General features: G+C 33.1%; 2 protein-coding genes across 3 annotated transcripts in view; one reads left to right on the top strand and one right to left on the bottom strand.

The window, feature by feature from the left end:
* Window positions 1-21512, bottom strand: part of LOC130900460 (titin-like) — a 271357-nt gene that overhangs the window by 113850 nt on the left and 135995 nt on the right. The window lies entirely within an intron of this gene.
* On the top strand, window positions 3906-21005 carry LOC130900470 (uncharacterized). Its single transcript, XM_057811111.1, has 5 exons — window positions 3906-4076; window positions 12191-12343; window positions 15743-16044; window positions 16956-17235; window positions 20586-21005. Exons 1-5 carry the CDS (start codon window positions 3926-3928, stop codon window positions 20840-20842), a joined length of 1143 nt encoding a protein of 380 aa, XP_057667094.1. The 5' UTR covers window positions 3906-3925; the 3' UTR covers window positions 20843-21005.

Below are 21512 nucleotides of genomic sequence, written 5' to 3'. Positions count from 1 at the left end.
CCTACCTTAAATTCTTAAGAGTATACAAAGCTCCAGCTAGTGTCAATAGCACGATTATTTCGATTTCACTTCAAAATTGCACTGATCACAAACAAAACGATATTTTCGCCACTATATTAAGCCGGCAAGCAAATAGAGGCAGACAACAAACCGATTCGAGAAAATATATTTTTTCGCCGACTAAACAAAACCGTTGCTGTATTACACTCGTGCAAGTACACACAGTGTGTGGTGCTGCGTATTATACGAGGTTCAAGCCGCTGAAAATGTTGAATTCGTGGTATCTGACAGCGAATTGTGGCCTGTGAGTCATCAGAAAGTGGATGCCACACATCGTTGAGCACGCCGCCGGCCGGCTGGTTTCCTACGAAAAGTAGTCCCCCGAGGTTTAAGTTGGGGGGATAGATGCAGATGGTAGATTTAGCTAATTATCTTAAGGGAAATGGGTCAGACGCTAAGAAATATTTCGTAAATATTTCAGTGTGATTAATGAAATATAATTAATTGATTATATTATTAATATTATTGTGCCTACAACAAAGCATAAAAAGCTTTAGAGAACGTATTGGAAATTTGAATATCTAAAGGGAAACTAGAATAGTATGAATGTTGTCAAAATAGATTCTGACCCAACAAAAAGACATTTTTTTCCATAATAATTTTTTTTTTCAATATAGTCTTCCTTCAAGTTTTTATTTTTAGCCCAGCTATGTTTTATCTTTTTTAACATTTCCAAATGATAGTTTCATATTTTTATTTAGAATATGCGCTTACGAAAATGTCTCTTCTGCTGTCCTGCAAGTGGAGCTTTAGGGTTAGTCACCACGAAAAAGTCGCTGTAGGCCAGATCTAGTGCATATGGTAGGTGGTCAATAAATTCGTGAAATTTAGTCAAGCAATCACCGTGTGTGAGAGTGTGCGTTGTCTCGATAGAAAGCCGGTTTTTGTAATTTATCCCATTACAATGATACTTATTACTCTGATGTTATTGTTTCACCTTTTGGAAGATAGTCGTTGAAGACAATGTCATAACTATTCCAAAAAACGGTCGCCATAACTTATTCGGCCGATGAAACCGTCTATGCCTTTTTCGGAGCAGGTTTGCCTTTCGTAATCCACTGTCTTGACTGTTTTTTCATTTCAGGAGTATAGTGAAGGAGTCGGGTTTTATTTACAATTAAGAATCGCTGCAAAAAATTTCGCTTAAACCGTCATAGGAAACAATCATTCAAATGAGCTTTGGGCCCAAAATGAATACACGCGACTGGCTTACGCATCTTTTGATATACCGATAGACTCTTCTATCCATAAACTTCGTAGATAAGTTATACATAAAGAATAGCTCTAGAAAGAGAAAGACTACTTAGCTAAGAGCTACACTCATTTTCACGACCATTGATTTAAATCTATTTTGTTGATTAGAACTTGTGTTCATGCAATGAATGTATGAAAGGTTCATCTACTTTATGTTTTTATACATACTTAATGGATAATAAAAGAAAACATGTATTTGAGAACTTCAATAGAAAAAAAAACAAGAAAAAGAAAAAAGATACATGAACTTTTTGAGGATTCAGTTGAATTTATTTGATGTGAAGAAAATTTTTATAGTAACATATTCACAATTCTAACAAAAAAACATATTTTAAGGTTTTTGCTATATCATTTTTAAGAGAAAATGATACAATTATTCGGGAGGGTTCACCATTGATGGCACTAGATTGCAAATACACTGGCGAGCAAAAAATTGATGTCACCTTAAAATTTTCATGTTCTCTAAAATTTTACGTTTTCAGATAGTATTCGCACGCCCTACATCATTGCATGTGCTTTTGTAAGCTGAGTGTGATACTCTATAGACTATAATAAAGATTTTTTCTTAGATTTAATGATTTATTCTGAGAAAAAAAAATTAACATTTTGGGCGAAATTCAACATTTTGTTGTTAGAGAAGATATGGAACGAACAAAATAAAAAAATTTGACACTAATAACGTGTATTCTCTCCTCTTGCATTGATAAGTGCTTGAAGTCGGCGCTGCATACTTTGAATTAGGTTGCGTATCACATTCTAGTCGATGTTATCTAGATCCTGCAACAGCAATCTTCTCAGTTCCTGTGCAGCTCTTGGTGCTGGTGTGTGTTTGCGGATCAGTCGTTCCAGCTCGTCCCAGACATATTCTATGGGATTCATGTCTGGGTTGCGGGCTCGACAGTCAAACCGCCTAATTTCTATCTCATCCAGATACTCTATGATAATTCTAGCTGTATGTGGTCTCGTATTATCTTGCATAAACATGCCACGTTCCCCCATAGTCACCATGAAAGACATAACATGATATTTTAGCACTCCCAAAATGTACCTGTGAGAGGTTAGGGAGCCATTTTCTATGAAAACCAACTCTGTACGAGCTTGTGCAGTGATTCCCGCCCAAATCATAAGTGACACACCGCCAAATGAAAGTTTATCTTTTCCGAGGTCTTCTCCACACTCGTCGATGTCCATCTGATCCAGTAAGGCAGAAACGCGGCTCATCTGAGAACAATACCCAGCTCCAGTCATCATCATTCCAACGAACGTGATCTCTGGCAAATGACAATCTTGCAATCCGATGCTAGCGTTGCAACAGGGGATCTGTAACCATTCTTCTTCATGACAGTCCAGTAGCATGAAGTCTTCTTCTAACGGTCCATTCACTAACATTGACATTTTTCACTTCTTCCAACTGATTTCGCAGTGATACCGCAGTAGCTGTCCGATTCCACAAATTTGTGGACACCAAAAAACAGTCATCTCGTTAAGTGGTAACTTTTTTTGGTGCAGACCCTGATCTTCTAGTGATGAGGCCAGTCTCTAGAAAGTGCTGGTACACCCTTTGCATTCCACAAAGACTAGCACCAACAATTCTTGCAGTTCAACGTTGCCTCCGACCATCTTGTAACAACACAACAATTCTTGCCACAACAATCGGATCTAAAGGCATTATGGGCCTGTTAAATCACTACACTCTGCGATCGTTAGGTTTTACACGAAGAATCAATAGTAAACTGGGAAACAGGCAAGGGAAATGTGAATGTTCAATTAGCGCAAAGGCACATTTTTCATCAAAGTCATACTTAAATCGAATGACAGCTAATAACAGCTATCAAGTCTGGGAAAACATTTGATTTAACGGCAATTAATCCTTATCAATATTGACGCTAAAATTATTTGCAATTTCTGAATTAATCACAATTTCTGAAGTGCCCCCATTTTTTGCTCACCAGTGTATTTACCTCGAACGTTGACACTATTTCTCCGTCTTAAGCAAAAATACAACTTATTAAAACAAACAATGGTTGACTGAAAAAATCCTGACCACAACCTGAAGATGTCAACACTTATTAATATAAAGTACGAAACATATTATTCGGTCATGTATCGAGATGTTCTCTCTAAAATTGACAAACGACAAGCGTTTGGGACAGTTAAAAACTGCGACAATCACTGATATTATCGGAAAATTTCCACAAAATGGTACTAGACGACCGTCGGATTAAGGCTAGAGAGATAGAAGGCATATTAACAGAACGCATTTGCCATATTAATTAAGCCCTGATTCATTTTAATATTAATAACGACATGCACTGTTCTTTTCTAAATAATTTATACATGATTGATAAAAATCTCCTCTAATGGTCCTCTGCAAAAAATTCGTGCTGTTTCTTCACATTTTGTAGGTATTAACTTTTTTAAATTCCATTCAAGCATCAATGCAGAAATTACAAATACCATTACTCATTAGATAATGATGGATATAAATAATATGCTAGAATGTAATAATATTATCTGTGGATAATGATGTTACTTATAGTAATATATGAAATATGAAGTAATTGACAGTTGTTGTCAGTGACATTGTCAAATTTTAAAACCCATAATAAACATGAGAAGTGCTTATATAACAATTTTGTTGATAGCTACTGCATTTCTTATATTAGTAGCAGCTTTGATGGCATTACTAATAGGTTTAGTTCTTCCAAGACATATGCTAGACGAAGAAGTGCATCAAGAGGAACAGGAGGTAACTGAAGAAGGTGAGTGATATTTTTTACATTTCTGTTGTCTTCTAGTACAATGATCTGACAAGGAAAAGGTTCGCACATCTTTTTTACGAAAATAATCGAAGAGGTCATTCTACAGATCGTCATAAAACAATGTCCAATTTCGCAGAAAAAATCAATTTCCTTATACTTTCTATTAAAAAAACAAAAATTTATGTCATAAAACGTTACTTGTTCTGAATTCAGATTTCTCTATGCAAATAAGTATTTTTTAATGAGTTTAAATCATATTTGTTATATTTTAAACAGTAAATATGAAAGTTTGTAGCTTTGTCGATCAAGATCGCCTTATACAATTTATAATTTGGTGTGAATTTGAAAAAAGTAGAAATTTCAATGCTAGTTCACAGGACAATTGAATATTAGTCACGAGCGTTACATTCAGAAGGTGGTGAAGGAAATATTGCACGGTCACATATAGCCAGAATTACGTTGGCTCATTTTTGAAATCGAATTGTTTTATTATTATGGATGGCTATGTCTTCCAATGTTTCACCCTTAGAAAATGTCAGGGATATTATGGGAGGATGATTACTACCTCACCCTCCACAAACTTTATCGAAACTTTGACAACATGTATAAGGTCCTGGGATGAGTTATGTCAAGAAGAAATCGATCGTTTTATTACGAGTTTCTTTATCAACATGTTATTAAATTTTCCCTTTTTTCCTATGGTTGGAATTTTCTAAAATTTTGATTGATTACTTATCTTATCCTTAGACTGTTCTATTTTCTATGTACCTTAGTATATTTTGTTAAACTAGTGCGAAACAAATGGTATTTCATACGATTGTTAGCTTATAGAATATTAAAATTTAAATTTCCTCAACATCTCACTTCAATGACCTGTTTCTATGTTTTTTTTTAACAAATCATCTTGATTTGAGGTCCCTTTTGATAGAAAATTAGTTTAAGAAAACAGGCAACACTTGACGTCTCGACCTATTTCGGTTTTTATGAAAATATTATACAACCCGCATTATATTATTAATCAATAATTCACCTATAATACGAATATCAAATATCAAAAAATGTTTATTTTATTTTTAATTAATTTATATTTTAGTTTAATGAAATATTTCGATAATGAATTGTGTGCTAGGTTCTGTTTTATTTCTCAATTGATTATAGTATCTGTTTATCTTTTATTGAATTATTTACATATAATTTTTTCAGGAAAAGTATTTCTTTAATGAAGTTTTTGAATAACTAAGCATCTCATTTCAGCATCTGATAGTTGGACAGCTCTATCAACCAAACTTATAATCACTGATATTTTTGGTGATCTACGAGGTTTGCTACTTAACTATTTGAGACATGGTAACACTGATATGAATATGTCAAATCTGACAATGCCATAATAAAGTTTGACATTTATAATAGTGAACGTACTTAGAACGTGTAGTTATACGAGTGCTATTTGAGTTGTTTGCATATACTTAAAACATTCAACTTTGTCATAAAATGGAATTAAATCACGAACATGTTCGTACAAGATATAACTTTCGACGTAGATTCAACAGCAGTGTACCGATCAAATCGCTCCAACTTTTGGTGGTGAAGCCCCATTTCGAACCACAGTATTTCGTTGGTGTTAAGAATTCAATCGTGGTCACACTTCGCTACAGTATTAATTTCCTGAAGGTCTTCCAAAATCGGTTGTTGTCTCAGAAAATATTATATAACGCATAATTTGACAACAGCTCAAAAAAATTCATGTCAATTGGTGCAAAGATATACTAAAAAAATCGCGGTGCTTAAAAAGACGTCTATAAGATCGTGAACGTGGAACGGTTATTCCTGAATGGTATACCAGCCAGAAATATTCATTGTCGTTTGCCGAAAAAATCACGGAAACCAATAGCAAAAGACGAAGCATTCTTCACCACGACAATGCGAACCCCACCCAATTTCCGCAAATAAAAATGATACAAAATATTGTAATGTTCATTGGTCTCATAGTCCAATAATATGTAATGATCGGTAACCACCTTTTATATGCTTGTTCAAAATAGAGCTAATTAGGGGTAACTGACCCTTATAAAAGGTTAAATACCTAATCCACCACAATCAGTTAGACAACAAACGTCAACCGATATACATCTCCATTAACTACACACACGAATTCTACCTGAAGATAAACACAAGTGATAAAGCTGCTCAAGCGGTAATCCTATTGCCTCAAGGCCAGAATTAGAGAGAAGTGGCCAGTGCACTGAGCATGAGTGAGTCTGGTGTTACCGTAACTTTCACCGAAGACACGATTCCGGCCAGCACGTAGCCTGAACATTTATGGGATGAACTTGAGAGATAACTTTGGGCTAGAAATCCTGCACCAACCACGAAATCAGACCTCACTGAAAAAGGCATCGAACAAGATCGAGTAAGGAAACTTATTCGATCCATAAAGTGATCGGAAACTGTTAATAGCGCCAAAATTATTATTTTGACGAATTTGACGCATAACTCAATAAAAACATAGACTACCCATTATAAATTTAAGACTAATGGCTTTGAAGTGCTAAAAACAGAAACACGAAAGTTACAGATTTTTTCCTAGAGACATTTGACCGCGAGCGTGTGATTTAAATCGATTTTTTTGCTCACAAGTGTAATTATAGTCGCTTTGAATTTTATTTAATCTTTTTTTTTTAGATTCAATTTACGATTTTTCCTTTGCCTTTCACCTTTTAGTCCCAAAGTTGGCTACAAAAAACAGCATCGATAAGGTACACGACGTTTGAGCTTAAAAACGGGGGACCCGTAATTAGTACATCACCAAACGGCATTTCTGGCTCTCTGTACAGGTCGGATATGAAAATGCCAGCCTGTTTTCCTAGGCGATAAAATGTGCTGGAAGACCCCATATGGTACACGAGTAAAAACTCTTGGATCGAGGGGTCCGAACCTTAAATAAGAACGCTGTAAGAACGTCAGAAGTTTTGGAGCTCGGAAAAGCTTCGCCAGAAGTGACCGAAAGTGCCAGAAAATTCATCCGAAAAACCCGATATGGTACACGAGTGAAACCTTGTGGAACGTGAGGACGGACTCTCAACTAGTAGCGGTGTAATAGTGCCAGAAGTTTTGCAGGTCGGGAAACCCTCGCCAGGAAGCGGCCAAAAGTGCCGGAAAATTCATCAGAAAAACCTCACATGGTGTACGCGTCAAACTTTTTTACTTGACTTTTGAGGTCTTAACTAAGAGTAGTGCAATAACGCCAGAAGTTTCACAGGTCGGAAAACCTCGGAAAAAAATAAGGAAAATCAACGTACTTGTGAAATGAACTATTCGGCTCGAATGAAAATTATTTTTGTTGGCTTCATTGAAACTAACCGATTTTCATGAATTTTTTTTTTAAATGTCTGGGAACTTGTATCTTTGCGAAAAGTCCTTCAGTAATATTTATCGGCTAATGGCCTCACGTTCTTATTTGAGGTTCGGACCCCACGATCCCAGAGTTTTCACTCGTGTACCATATGAGGTTTTCCAGCCCATTTTTTCGCCCGGGAAAACCGGCTGGCATTTTCATATCCGACCTGTACAGATTGTCAGAAATGCCGTTTGGTGATGTACTAATTACGGACTGTTTCCCAGCTCAGACGTCGTGTACCTTATCGATGCTGTTTTATGTAGCCAGCTCCTCGACTATTTGTTTAGTTTGTCGTCAGTGAATCCGCAATTTTGATTTGAATTTTGATAAACTTGCAAAATCCAAATCCTTTTCTTAACTTAAAATACTTAAGGTTCCTTTACACCGTTCAAGGGAGATGATCAAGCAAATAAATTCATGTCACATGAAAGCGAATTGAATTTGTAAACCCACTCGATGGACTAAATTGAAAGTGCGTGAGTGAGAAAAAAGTGCTTATTTCTATAGTCAAGGCAATCGGCATTAAAAATGGCGACAGTGAGATGGTCTGAAGAAATGTTCTATAAAATTTGTAAATTTTCACGAGAAATACGATTATTTATAGAGTGCTAAAAGTTATGAACACAGAAATAGAGATAGAAAAAGAGCTATAATAAAATAAGAAGGCGACATGTTAGAACTAGAATTACCGATGACTCAAGACGAGGTGAAGTTCAGAATAAAAGCAATTCGTATTACCTTATGGAAGAACTTCCTAAAGTAGGAAAGGCTGCTAAGTCTGGTGTTTAAACTCTACTTTCTCTAACTCAAATTCTCTTACTCCCTGGTTTTTTACGCACTAATTATTGAGCATTACAATTTCCATGTGAAAATGAATATTTTTTACACAAATACATACTTTCCAGGCTTGTTAACAAGCATTTTACAGTGACACTTGATAGATATTGAGATTAATTTTTTATAGATATGTTACACTAAATGTTATTAATTTTCTTTGACAAATGAAAAATATTTCACAATAAACAATAATACCATATTACAGAATTCAACTTTCAGTAGTAATAACTCAAGGACATTGATAATTGTTCGAAATATATTCTTGTTGTTTGGAAACTTTGCCTATAAGCAACAAGCTTGAGAAAGTTGGCATAAAATTTTTGAGCATTCATCTATGTTGAAGTTAATTCAGATAGAAAATTTTTTGCTAATTATATATAACTTAAAAAAGTTTATTGAAGATCGTGACATTATCAATATGTATTCATGGCAACATAATAAAGTGAAAACATATCATGGAATTTGTTTTCAGTATAATGTACTGATTGGTTGTCTCGAACAGATGACTACAAATGAATTGATTTCTCTGAATTTCTACTGCAGCAAAACATTTTCAAAGTTAATAATGATTGTTGATGATTTGATGCAAAGCGCTTTGCAAATCTAACGAAATTTGGTTGAAGAACAATATAACCTCGTGACAGGATCTAAGAGTTTGTTATTTTTGAAAATGTGAACAAAACCAATCCAATCAAACTATACACCTAGATCAAATAGTAGCCATTTTATTATTAAAATATCTTTTTGGCGTTGTAATTTAACCTTGACATTTATCTACGTACTCGATTAGAAAGAAATAAATAAAATTGTAAGATTAATTGTAACAGAGCACACCTGATGATGATTTTTGACATTTGCTCGTGCTGATTCCACGAGTGGTCTCTTCAATTACAAAGAGAACAGCGGGACATTTGATCCAATTTATTCACTTTTTAGGTAAAAGATTAATATTCAACTGAAAACACGATTACTATACATTTTACAGTATTATGAGCTAGCAAATTACTATAGTAATTTTTTCATTGTGAAGTTTCTGCGAAAGTTTTAAAAAGGGAAAAATATCTATAAATAAAAATTCGATTATGTTATAAATGTTTTTGGAAACAATTTTCTCGAATAAGCTTTTTACATTCTTTTTACTTTGCTTCAATGTTGGTTTATTTTTGAGTGTTACCGCAAACTCGCAATATAATTTTGAGACACTCAAACTATTTTTAAACTTATAACTTAAAATGAATGTATTTTTTACTTAAAAAATTTCATTTCGATTATGTTAACCTTAGCCTTGATAGATAGAGAAAGAAATAAACTTTATTGTCATTAGAAAATTTTATAATTTTATGAACAAAGCAAAACAATTTTATATTAGATAATATAAAATAACAATTTGGCTTAATAATAAATATTATATATATATATAATAGCTTACTTCATTCTAAATTGAATTATGCCAGTCTATTGAGTCTATAATAGATTGTAGAATTCTGCCACAGAATAATAAGGCCTTTCAAACAGAAATGCCTTTGTCAAGCTGTGGAACTTATTAAATGAATTTGCCATTTCAATTCTAAAGGTAGCTGATTGAATAATTTTTTGGCAGTGAAGATGATGGAATTTTTTTACCAGATAAGAAGTGGGTACAGTTAAGTAAATGTCTAAATTCTTTCTTCTAGTAGGGTAGCTTTGAATGTGTCTCTCAGTTGAGTTGTGAAATTGTTTGCGAACCAAACAAACGGATTCTAAAATGAAAAGAGCAAACCATAGCGAAGATGCGATTCGAACAACGAGTAGTAAGTTGTTAGAGCAGTACGAGAATAGAGCTGTTTAGACACGGATTCAATAGCAAAACAAGCAGAGGATTATTAATTAGAATAAGCATTATAATTTTCAAGTGGAAATGATTATTTGTGGCATAAACCTATAATTTTCAGGCTTCATATTAAGCCTTTTACATTTCACACAATGAATATCACATATCTTCAACTACGAATATCACGTATTTAGGATTAATTATATTCGGATAACTTTCTTTTCTACTAAATTTGATCAATTTTATTTTGTCCTCACAATAAACAGTAATAGTATACAAAGAAGCTCTTTCATGTCTGACTATCAAAAATGCTGTTAATTAAAATATTCTCCGGTTGTTATTAAGTTTAGTTTCTAGTAAATGCAAATCAAAACATTTTTTATACTCGTATTGAATGTGCAAAGGCAGAGCCGAACCAACATTGAAAGTACTGATCCCTTTAAGGTACTTTGCGAGGTACTTTAGCTAAATGCTAGGGTAGGAATCAATAAAGGAGCAGATTGTTTTTTTATATAGAATGCGTACCTAAGCTTATTACCCGGTATTTTAGTTTGTGTGAGAGATTAATTCCTTGAACAATAATTCTATTTATGATGACCATTCTGTTTAACCTTCCGTCAGGCGCTTTTGATCTATGAGATGAGTAGAATATGTTTTCGACTACTAAGTTTCTGTGTTTCACAACAGAGAGCATGGCCTCCAGCTATCTTCTCAACTAATTTCTTAGAGTTAGAGACGTTACTTTACCCAGCTAAGATACTAAGGAGTGATCGACAATCCTTGGTAGAATTGAGAGGTTAGGACGGGTATGGAGTGAAACGGTTTCAAATTTTCTTGTAATATACATTCGATTTGATAATATTAACACCAAAAAAGCTCAAGAAAAATTAAAAGCTGTCCACTATATGGTTCAATCATTTGTAGATAACTTGATAAAGTTTTCCCTAGTAAGTGAATAGGGCAATTAGAAGCATTGGTATACGAATATGTTCCAAATATCGCACACCTGTTAAATTCCTGCCAAAGAAATAAGGACCAATAAATTTTTCCCTGACGACTCCTTCCAAAACATAGTTATTGAGGGCGCTGGAGAATTGTGTCGATTTACTGTACTACTTAAACAAAATTTTGATTCGTCTAAAAATATTATTTCTTTCCAAAAAGTTAAACTATGGCTAGTACCCTTTGTGGATTTACTTCAAAATTTCTGGAATCGTCACCTCATTTGGTCCACCACTGCGATGCTGGTCTTCGAAGGTCGTACGGCCTCGTTTAAATTCTGTTACCCAGAAGTCTTACTCAGAGTAGAATCTAGTTAATCTTCTATATTGGTTTGGTAAAAAAAGTATCGTATCACTTAACGATGACCAATTTTTTCCATGTTTATAAATCCACTGAAAACGTTCACTATTGATGGCGGCCAAACAAATACCAAAAAACGTTGCGTCTTTCAAACTTGAAACATATTTTCCAAGCAACTATCGCCTTCTCTAGGTCAAGCCAGGTACTTCTAGGACCATCCTGGTAGTTGCGTAAAGGTCGTATTCTAATGACAGCCAAATATCTAAGTTTGCATCGTCGCTTAGTCCTGGCCTTCCAGATTTTTGAACATCCTTGACCTACAATAATTCTGCTTACTGAGCGGTCTTCGTTTTGTTAAATGAAGCATATGCTTCAGTCTACCGTCGTTAGTATTTTCATCCTTTTTCTTTCGGTTAAAATAAAAATAAATGTACTTGATCTCTCAGATGAATTGTGTCCGATCAGGTTACGAATCATAATGCGTCTATCAGAGGGTTAATAATATAAAATCATCAAACAATTATTTAGTTTAGGCAAATTTATCCTGACGTGACACATAGAAAAAAAGGTTTATAAATTAATTTTTATAGGGTTTTATTTTCATTCTCTGATTGTTGAACTTACATAGAAAATTTCCATCAATATTGTGAATCAGAGAGCTTTTACTATTTATAAGGCCATTCTATTACTTGGGTATCTAGAAAAACCTATGGGGATTCACATGGCGGTGAGAGATAAACTACTTATCAATAAAACATTTATTTCCAGTATTTTTCGATCAACTTAGAAGAAATGCTCATCGATCGTATGGTAGTATTGACGATTACAATTGGCTGGTTTCTATAAACTTTCTAAGATATCGGGACATTCCCACCAGTTTGGAGTTTTTCTGCAGTGGTGTAATTATATCTCGTAACAAAAGTAAGTTTGCACTAATTTGGTCTTTACAGTTAAAAAAAACCGAGCTATTTCTTCATTTTTCGTGTTGCAAATCATAATTATAAAAAATATACCTTCTTCTATATTAGGAACATATATATTTAATAGTATAACCAGCAATCATAATTAAAATATTCTATGAGCTAGCCTTCATCCGATGTATCCAATAAAGTAAAAAATGGATAGAGAGAGAAAAATGCTTTATTGTCAAAAAATTTTCACAATTTCTAGATAAAAGCTTGTAAAAACTAAAAAATAAACAGAAATAAAAAGCAAAAATTAAACCAGTATGCAGCATGTCCGGAATTAAATATTATTATTAGAATAGAAGAGTAGAAGGCACTTTCCAGTAAATATGCCCTCAACTTATCGCGGAATGCAGGAAAAGATGATATCGATTTGATTTCAATCGGCAAGTGATTGTGCATTTTTTTGCATTGTAAAATAATGAGCCCTTAACTAATTCTGAACGTGGAGTAGGTAGGTAAAGGTCGTGCTCCGCGTTCCTAAGTGGATAGTATACCACCGCAGCTCCATAATATTGTAGCAATCATTTTTTAGTGCTTCTCGAGGCTTTTCCTTTTTGTCACGAGCTTTCCTTTCCGATACCATTTCATAGAATCTCTTTTGATTGTCGAATCATAATAAAAGATAATAGTTTCATCATCCGATGAAATTGATCGGATTACACATTCTTGGTCCTCGGGGCAAAGCTCTAAAAATCACATACAACATTTTACTCGACGCTGCTTTAGCACTGCACCAATTGCACCAATTTTATATTCAAATTCTCATCTAGAATCCTCAGACGGCTTGTTTTGAAAATACCGGTCTGTGCTGTAATTTCTTTTGTTCTTATGCGCCGGTCACTTGGACAATTTCTCCCACTAATTTAATATTTTCTGGAGTAGTCACAGGACCTCCCACACGTGGATCATCTTCTTATGGTTCTCATCCTCAGCGAAACAACTTTAATAGTTGAAAATGATAACATAACCTACGAAAGAAATTGTCTGTTTTGGGAGTTCTGTTTGATACAGTTTACGAAATGAAAATAATGTAATGAAAATTAACTAATGAAAATAAATTATTTGATATATGGAAACGGCTTCAATTCAATTGTATAGAAGAAGGAAGCTTGCACTTTATGATTCATGCAGTCAGTACATATTTTATTAAATTGTATTGATATAAAATTCATCACTTCATCACAAGATCTTCATTCAGTATTTAGTTCATTATATACTAAAATTTTCGACTCGCTACTGGATTATAACTATAGTTAATCTACTACTACATCTACATCTTACTTTGAGAAGAGGGGGATCTCGGAAAATATCATGTCATTGTTTTTTTCGTAAAAAACAGAGTAAAATTGCGAAAAAATAGATTAAATTAAGTAAACCATGTTTCTTGACTTGGCCAAATCGTACACAGAAATATGGATCTAGAGTGCACATGTTTACTATCCACATTACGGGAGAACCCAATCTCGAAATAAATTGATAATAAGTTATAAATGATCTAATTTCATTACGAGAGACAAAAAAATCTAAAAACGCCCCCTAATCTGGTAACAGGTACAACTAAGACAGCATTTACCTTGACATAAGCCGAAGTTGTACGGCGGATTAAAATCGATTATTGGACGACCAGATCATCTAGAATCGTAAATGAGCACCTTAAAACGGAGAGCACAATCAATTGAACTGGCTTACTCTATTTTTAATGAACGCCTTATTGAACGGGCTTACCAGAGCAGATAGAGAACGAAAATATCCATCGAATATTAAAGACACTGTCCATGCTGACTGAATATACTATATTACTATGTATAATATACAGAATGGAAAAATGTTGAATTATGTTAATAATAAAAGAATACAAGTTTCAAACAGTGAAAATTGTGGATTATAATTTCAATACCTCTCTAAGGCTGTCTCGAATAATGGCATTAACCAATCTACTCGGACTGTATGTGTAGTCGTAGCGAATATGCAGAATAAAGCTTATATTTTATATTATTATTATATTATATAGAAATTCCAGAAGATTGGTTAACATCCGAATTCATAACTATGCCAAAAAACAACGTCCAAAGCTCTGTAGCGACTATAGACTGATAAGTCTTATGAGTCACTATATAAAAACTATAAACACTATAAAAATATTCTTTAGAATCATCCACACCAGAATCAGAAATATAAGTGCGAAGAAGATCACGACGAAACTCAATTCGGCTTCAGAAATGGGTTGGGTACACGAGAAGCACTTTTTGTACTGAATATATTACTACGAAATGCCGGGAACAACGGAAAGATGTATTTGTAGTCTTTATCAATTACGAAAGGCATTCGATCGAGTCAACATAAGGAGTTAATAAATATATTAAGGGAAAAGGGAGTTGATAGTTCCGACGTAAGAATCATCGAAAAATTATATTGGCGCCAAAGAGCGGGCGTTCGAATCAACGGAAAATCGACAGAATAAAGCAAAATATTAAGAGGAGTCAGACAAGGTTGCATACTCTCACCACCTCTCTTGAAGCAAGCTAGACACAACTTATCATATGGAGTAAAAATTAACGGTAAACTTATAAATACAATCAGATACGCAGACGATACAGTTGCACTGTGTGACGACTTGAATGGACTGTAATGGCTTTCAAACGCCATTCGACTGTTCTAAAACAAAATATATGGTATTTAGTCGCTTGCCGTTTTATGACACATAGCTAAAGATAAACGGACAAACGATTCAAAGAATGACCAATTTCAAATACCTGGGTTGCTACATTACTGAACAACTGGATCCCGATAAGAAAATAAAATATAGAATTGAGGTAGCTCCTACAACATTTTTTAAAATGAGATCACTCTTCTCTAATGATAATTTAAAATTTCACCTCCGGAAACGGATGATCAAATGTTACATATTGTCTTAGTTCTCTTATTTGGTGTCGAAGCATGGACTTTAAAAATATCTACCATTAATCGCTTTGGTTCATGTGTTTTGAAATGTGGTTTTATATAGACAAGATTCCGATAGCTTATTTGGGACACATAATGCATGGTAGCCGGTTTAGTATCCTCTAGTTGATTAAGATGAGTAAAGTTGAAAGTCGTAGAGGAATTGGAAAAAACAAGCCTCTTGGTTGAAGAATATTAGAGAATGGATTGGGATAAGAGAAGCAGGACAGTTATTTAGACTAGCTCAAGAGTTTTGCCTTGCTGATCGCCAACGTCAAGTGGATTTGATACGCACGCGAATACGCCTAGTTCTAGCAAAGATGAAAATTAGGCATAATCAAATTTAATAAAACGTCAATAGAATTTAAGTTCATTCCTATTTTCCTATTTTACATTATTCTATTGTTAATAGTTCTTACTACAAGCGGCTGCTTCAAAGAAACATTCACAGATGAGGATTTCAAGTATGCGACAATAAGATCTCACAGCGCCCATTTTAGTACTGGAGGTTATACCCATTCGGTTAGAAGTGTTCAGAAAGCTAAAAACACTCTGAATTCTCCGTACAATGAAGTGTATTTGGTTGAAGTAAAGCCGAGCTTTAGCTCAAAAACTAACACACCTTTATTAATAACTACTTGTGGTGCCCAAGTAGCTTTAGAAACAATGAGTGAAGGTGGTGCGTTAGTATTAACGGGCTGGGGTGGTCCACGGGTGAGTATTCATTTTTTGTTTTAGTAAATTAGTATCCATTTATTGGAAGTTCCGTCTGTTTCTAATAGTGTTAAATACTTAATTTTATAAATGAATGAATATAAAAGTTTTGAAATACGGAGAAATGAGAAATTGCCACAAAGAATTGATCGTTTCATCAACTATAACTTTCTTAATTTTCAAGCTACCGGATCTTATTATTATTTTATTATTCTTATATTTATTACATAAATACTATAGTTTTCCAATTACTTACTAAAAAATAACTTCTTGAAGAAATAAAAAAAAATAAGAAATCTATACGTAATTTTCAAATTATGATATTACAACCAATCATACTTCTTGAACATTAATACACTTATTTGTTATTGGGTAACGTTTATATATTAATTATGATGAAAAATACCTTGGTTACAGTTTTGATTTTTCGAAAATTTCCATTTTACCCCTGTCAATTGTAAAGCAGAAAACTTTTATTATGGCTTATTTTTTATGCTTTTTAAAAAAGCTTCTACATAAGCATTCGGAAACATTGACTGTTTTCCCATTATTTAACCGTTTATTATCGCTTCGCTAACTTAGATATCTACTTAAATATTGTTCAAAATGATTTTTTTCATAAAATGCATGGTTTTCAAGTTATTATTAGAAAAATTTTCAAAAATATGTATTGTTTGGTTGAAAATTCAAGAATTTAATCACTTGAAGCTAAAAAAATATCGACTTGTAATATTCTTGATCATTTTTTGCACGAAATTGATCCATTTTTCAATTTATAAGTTTTCAGCTATTTAATTTCCACCTCCAAAATGGGGCGGTATTTACATCCAGGTTAAAAACACACATCGGCACAAATAACTTTTAATTCTTGAGGTACTAGTGGATTTAACCTTCAGCAATTGAATTTTCAGATTCCTACCGAACATATTTTAAAATATGAACCTTTCTTCGTACAACGTTGGTTTCCAAAAGAATATATCGATTGTAAGGGCAATATGTGTAATAATCAATTACCGAATGTAGTAACTACTTGCTGTAATGAAGCACACTTGGTGGAATCTCTTAGAGAAACATCTCGTTTGAATGCTAGACCATTAGTGGCTATTAGAAGATTAGGTCCACCTTTATTTATTGGAATGCAAATCGATTCATCGTCTTTAAGCAAATCAGATCAGACACAATATTTCATAGGTAAGATAACTGAGGAAAGACTTATTATAACTTTTCAATTAGGTAACTTATGAATTAATATTCATTTCGTTCATTCGGAATGAATTATACTACAGTTTTTATTGAAAAGATCGGTCTATCGCACAATTAATTAAGGCAATAAAATGCATGAATACCGTTACACATATGTTTTGTGTTTTACAACATCTCAATTTAACGGTTTATTCTTGGAAGTACCATTTCAGCACGTTTTTTATTTTAGAACGTGATTTTTTATTTCATCAGTAATTATAGATGCGATAGTACAGTTTAAAAAACGCTAGAAAGTTGAATTAACCGATATATTTGATATGGGTATATAATATCCACATTTCGTGGATCATGTGTCGTTTATTATTTTTTTTTTATTTTTTTCCCAACTGTTTTTCACTAGGGAATCAAGAAAATATATTTTTTCAAGTAATCGAATTCGAGAAGGAAATCGTATTCAATGGATATAATTACGCAGATGAGATCGTCAAACGGACTCATACAACTGCGTTAAAACCTGTTACTTCAGACGGCGTTGAAAGATTTAGTGAACCATCAAACGTTAGCAGAATAACTACCAATGCTACAGCACTAAAAGAGCGTTAATTTTTTTCTAGAAATAAAATATTAATTGTTGTGAATTTTTGAATTCCTGAATGATTCAAACAAAGTTTTTGATGCCAAAATGTTATTTGTCAATCTTATATATTAAAAAAATTGATGATTTCCATTCCGAGTCCGTTCAGGCGTTCTACCCAACCGATTTGCTTAATTTTTTTTTCAATGAAAGGTATTGATGCACAAATCAGCCATCAACCATCGGATTTCATCTAATTTTCACCATTCTCAAGTTATACTTAAATGCGATTTCCTCCTGTACATTACTTATGGGAGTTTTTCACATATACACGTTCTATCCTCAATATATCAGGTTCTATTCAAGATAGAGACTTCGTTTTAGTTTAAGAACACTTGCTGAAATACCTTCTTTCTTTTGAGTTTTTGAACTCTTAAATCGGTTGAGTTGGAGAGGAGCTAGGCGCGGACATTCAATGTGGAGTTATGGATTTTTGTAGGTTTTTGGCAATTTTTCTACATTCAAAGATCTATATCTCAGGTTCTAATATAGCTATAGAGTTCGTTCTTTTCTATTATAATGATTTCCGATACTTATTTAATGAATTCGATGAGAGCGAAGCAGCGGGTAAAAGCTAGTTCGTCTTAAGACATTTTTGATGCACTGAATTATGAAATAAGTATTTTATATAGAAAATATGTCAACTTGACTATATTTTAGTTACATGCGTGGGTCACAAGATCATAAATGCGTACCTATAAAAAAGAATTTTTGCAGCTGTGGTTACTTCTACGTCTGTAACTTATATTTTTTCCAATACATAGGTGAAGCTATATAATTTAAGATCTAAGTAAAGTTTTTATAAAAATATTCTTATTTTTAGTTAAACTAGTCACCACCTACATTAACGCACTTTTTTAACCAAAGCTTCCACGGATTGAAGTTTGAAGCCACTATGCAATGTGTATGAGCCGCTAATATTGATTGAATCAACAACTATATGTGAACATTTTGTGGAGTACCAGTTTGCTGTAACTATACGTTAATCCTGTAACTTCAAGAGTTGTCTGAATCGCTTGATAGGTGGTGATTAGTCTTGGATCTTCTCCGATTCTGCACTCTCAATGTTTCTAACAGTAACTGAAGAACAGGACCTACCAGCACGCGTGTCATCACCAAGCGATATCTGTTTTCTTTTAAAGTGGCTAATCCAGCGAAACAAAGTTGCTAGTTGGAAAGACATTGTAACGCGCACATGTTCTCTTTATATTTCAATAACAAATCCTATGTACTATTATTTACTTCATGATAGCAGCAACTCAGATGCACTTAGAGCTTACTACTCAAAATCTAAATTCAATAATACAGATTGAACTCTTCTTTTTCAAATATTTGACTCAATGCTTTCATTTTATCGTCTTTCAAACTTGTCGTTTTTCTTTCCTTCATTCCGGTGGTATTTTCACTTGTATATAATGTCTGTGCAAATCACTCAATGTCTAGCTCTAGTTTTGATAGTCAGTAGCTTCTTCTGAGAAATTCCATTTGAGTTGCCAATATTTTTTCTTCATTTTGTTTTGATAAATCCCAATCTGCTGTTACTTACTTACTACTTACACTATATTTTTGTAACGTTTTCATTGTCTTGCTGTAGTGTTTATTTTCAATCAAGTGAAGCAGAGCTTGAACTATATAATGAGAAAACGTAGAAATTTTTGCAGATTTATAAATATTTAAAAATAATCGTAACAACAGACAAATCCAGCTAATGCGGACGATATAGCCATAATTCAAAAGATATGAAAAAAATTAGACATCTTCATAAAGTTAATAATTGAAACTGAAAAGAAATGGATGAAGGAGAATCTGCACTAATAAAGCATTGTTAATAGTCTGGAAGCAATTGAGATAAGCAATAATAAATACGAATTTTCAACTTTCAAGTACTTCTATTACTTAATATCGAATACTGCTTCTTGCATGTAGATTATCAAAGATTATTATACTCATCATAGTCAAAAAACCTGTCCTCATAATTTCTCAAATCCTCAAAAAGTAAAAAGAATAGCCCAATTTTGTCTTTTCTTATATTGAGTGAATCCTTTTCCTTTAAACCCTTACACAGGTCCATCAACGCTACAAGCTTGTTGTTATCCATCACTCAACGCGAACCTATATCATATCATTACTACTCAACAGCCGGAATGTGGAAAGATTCAACTTCCATGTTCAAGTCGTTTGAACGACCGTCGATTAATGTCAAGCAGCTCTTTGAAGGAAATAACGACAGAAATTGATTACGACATAGTTTTTTATATGAGGCAGCAATTTGATTAATGGTGACCTATGACGGTGAGATAGCAAATCTAACTAGAACAGAAGGATTTAGAGAGAAAAATCGCGAGGAAAAACAATTGAGAAGATTGGAAAGTATAAAAGCACGCAGGCCCGTTTGGTACAGAGACAATCACAGAAACCAGTTCTAATCAAAGCAAAAGTAAGACCAAAGGCAAACTGAGCATATCAGGTGGATACTGATTAAAAAACTATGAATATTGAGAAAGCGAAGAAGGAAATAAAAGAAATTAAACGAGGAAATTGGAGGAAAAATTCAGTTACATTTTAAGATTCAAATAAATAGAAAAATGATATGATAAATCTCATCTTAAAGTTGGTCTACTACATCACATAAACAAAAACGATAATATTCTCAATTTAGTGCAATGCAAATTCGTTTGCAGTATTGATTTCCTTTCTTTTTTAGATTTTGGTTACTCCAAGTTTGTAGAATGGCTACGAGAAACTCTACCGGATCTAATAGTTGAGGAAACAGTTCATATTAGACAGAATTTCGAAATATTGACTTTATATAATAAAGTCGATTTCGAAACATATTCGGATGAAAGAAGTGCAGTCGACGTAAAATCCAAATCTAAAAGATCGATTAAGCAATGTAGTTCAAATATGAACCTGAACAATACTATTATTAATAAAATTTGGAATTGCTTTATTCCAGATTAAAGAATACTACTAATTCTGTGAACATGTTTATAGTTAGTAAGTTTCTCCGTAGTACAGACTTTTATATCTACTTGGAATTGGTAGCAGTCACATTTCAATTTTATATATATTTCATTGAATTGAGTGTAAGTAAATATGGAATTAAATCATACTTTTGTTATAACTAGTTTTATTAAAAACTATATTTTGAAATAAATCATCTATGTTGTAATATCTGGAAAGTGAAAGATAATTTAAAATATAATTTTCTTCAATTTCTTACTTCTTAGACCTCTTTTATAAGGTTTTATTTATAAATAATATATAAAATATATAATATTGACGTTTCGACTACTTTCAGTCTATCTGATTAAAAAGAAAAATTAATTTTTCACCAGTTTTTACATCTCAAAACTATATAGTACCCATCTATCAAATTATTCGTAATTGCATGGAAATTTATAAAATAGAACTACGAACTACTTAAATTATTTTTTATTATTGATAGTATACTCGTTTTTATGTATATGAACCATTTCTAAAAACTCTCTTTTCCGTGTTTAAAAAATTTTCATTCTTTACAATTAAATGTCTATTTAGTCTATTCTCTAAACATTGAGATGTCTGTCCTATGTAGACTGCGTCAGAATCATTACAAAGTACTTAAAATATTCTATTACTTCGTGTTTTA

The sequence above is a fragment of the Diorhabda carinulata genome, chromosome X (assembly GCF_026250575.1).
Source record: "Diorhabda carinulata isolate Delta chromosome X, icDioCari1.1, whole genome shotgun sequence".
NCBI classification, from domain to species: Eukaryota; Metazoa; Arthropoda; class Insecta; order Coleoptera; family Chrysomelidae; genus Diorhabda; species Diorhabda carinulata.
The sequence above is the reverse complement of the archived record's forward strand: the minus strand, read 5'-3'. Positions and strand labels throughout refer to the sequence as shown.

What these genes read in the sequence shown, in the direction of transcription:
- LOC130900470 (XM_057811111.1), top strand. Translation starts at nt 3,926, where the DNA reads ATGAGAAGTGCTTATATAACAATTTTGTTGATAGCTACTGCATTTCTT. An exon ending in ACAGGAGGTAACTGAAGAAG is followed by an intron (nt 4,077 to 12,190) that starts GTGAGTGATATT and finishes ATTTATTTCCAG; the next exon opens with TATTTTTCGATCAACTTAGA. An exon ending in CGGGCTGGGGTGGTCCACGG is followed by an intron (nt 16,045 to 16,955) that starts GTGAGTATTCAT and finishes TTGAATTTTCAG; the next exon opens with ATTCCTACCGAACATATTTT.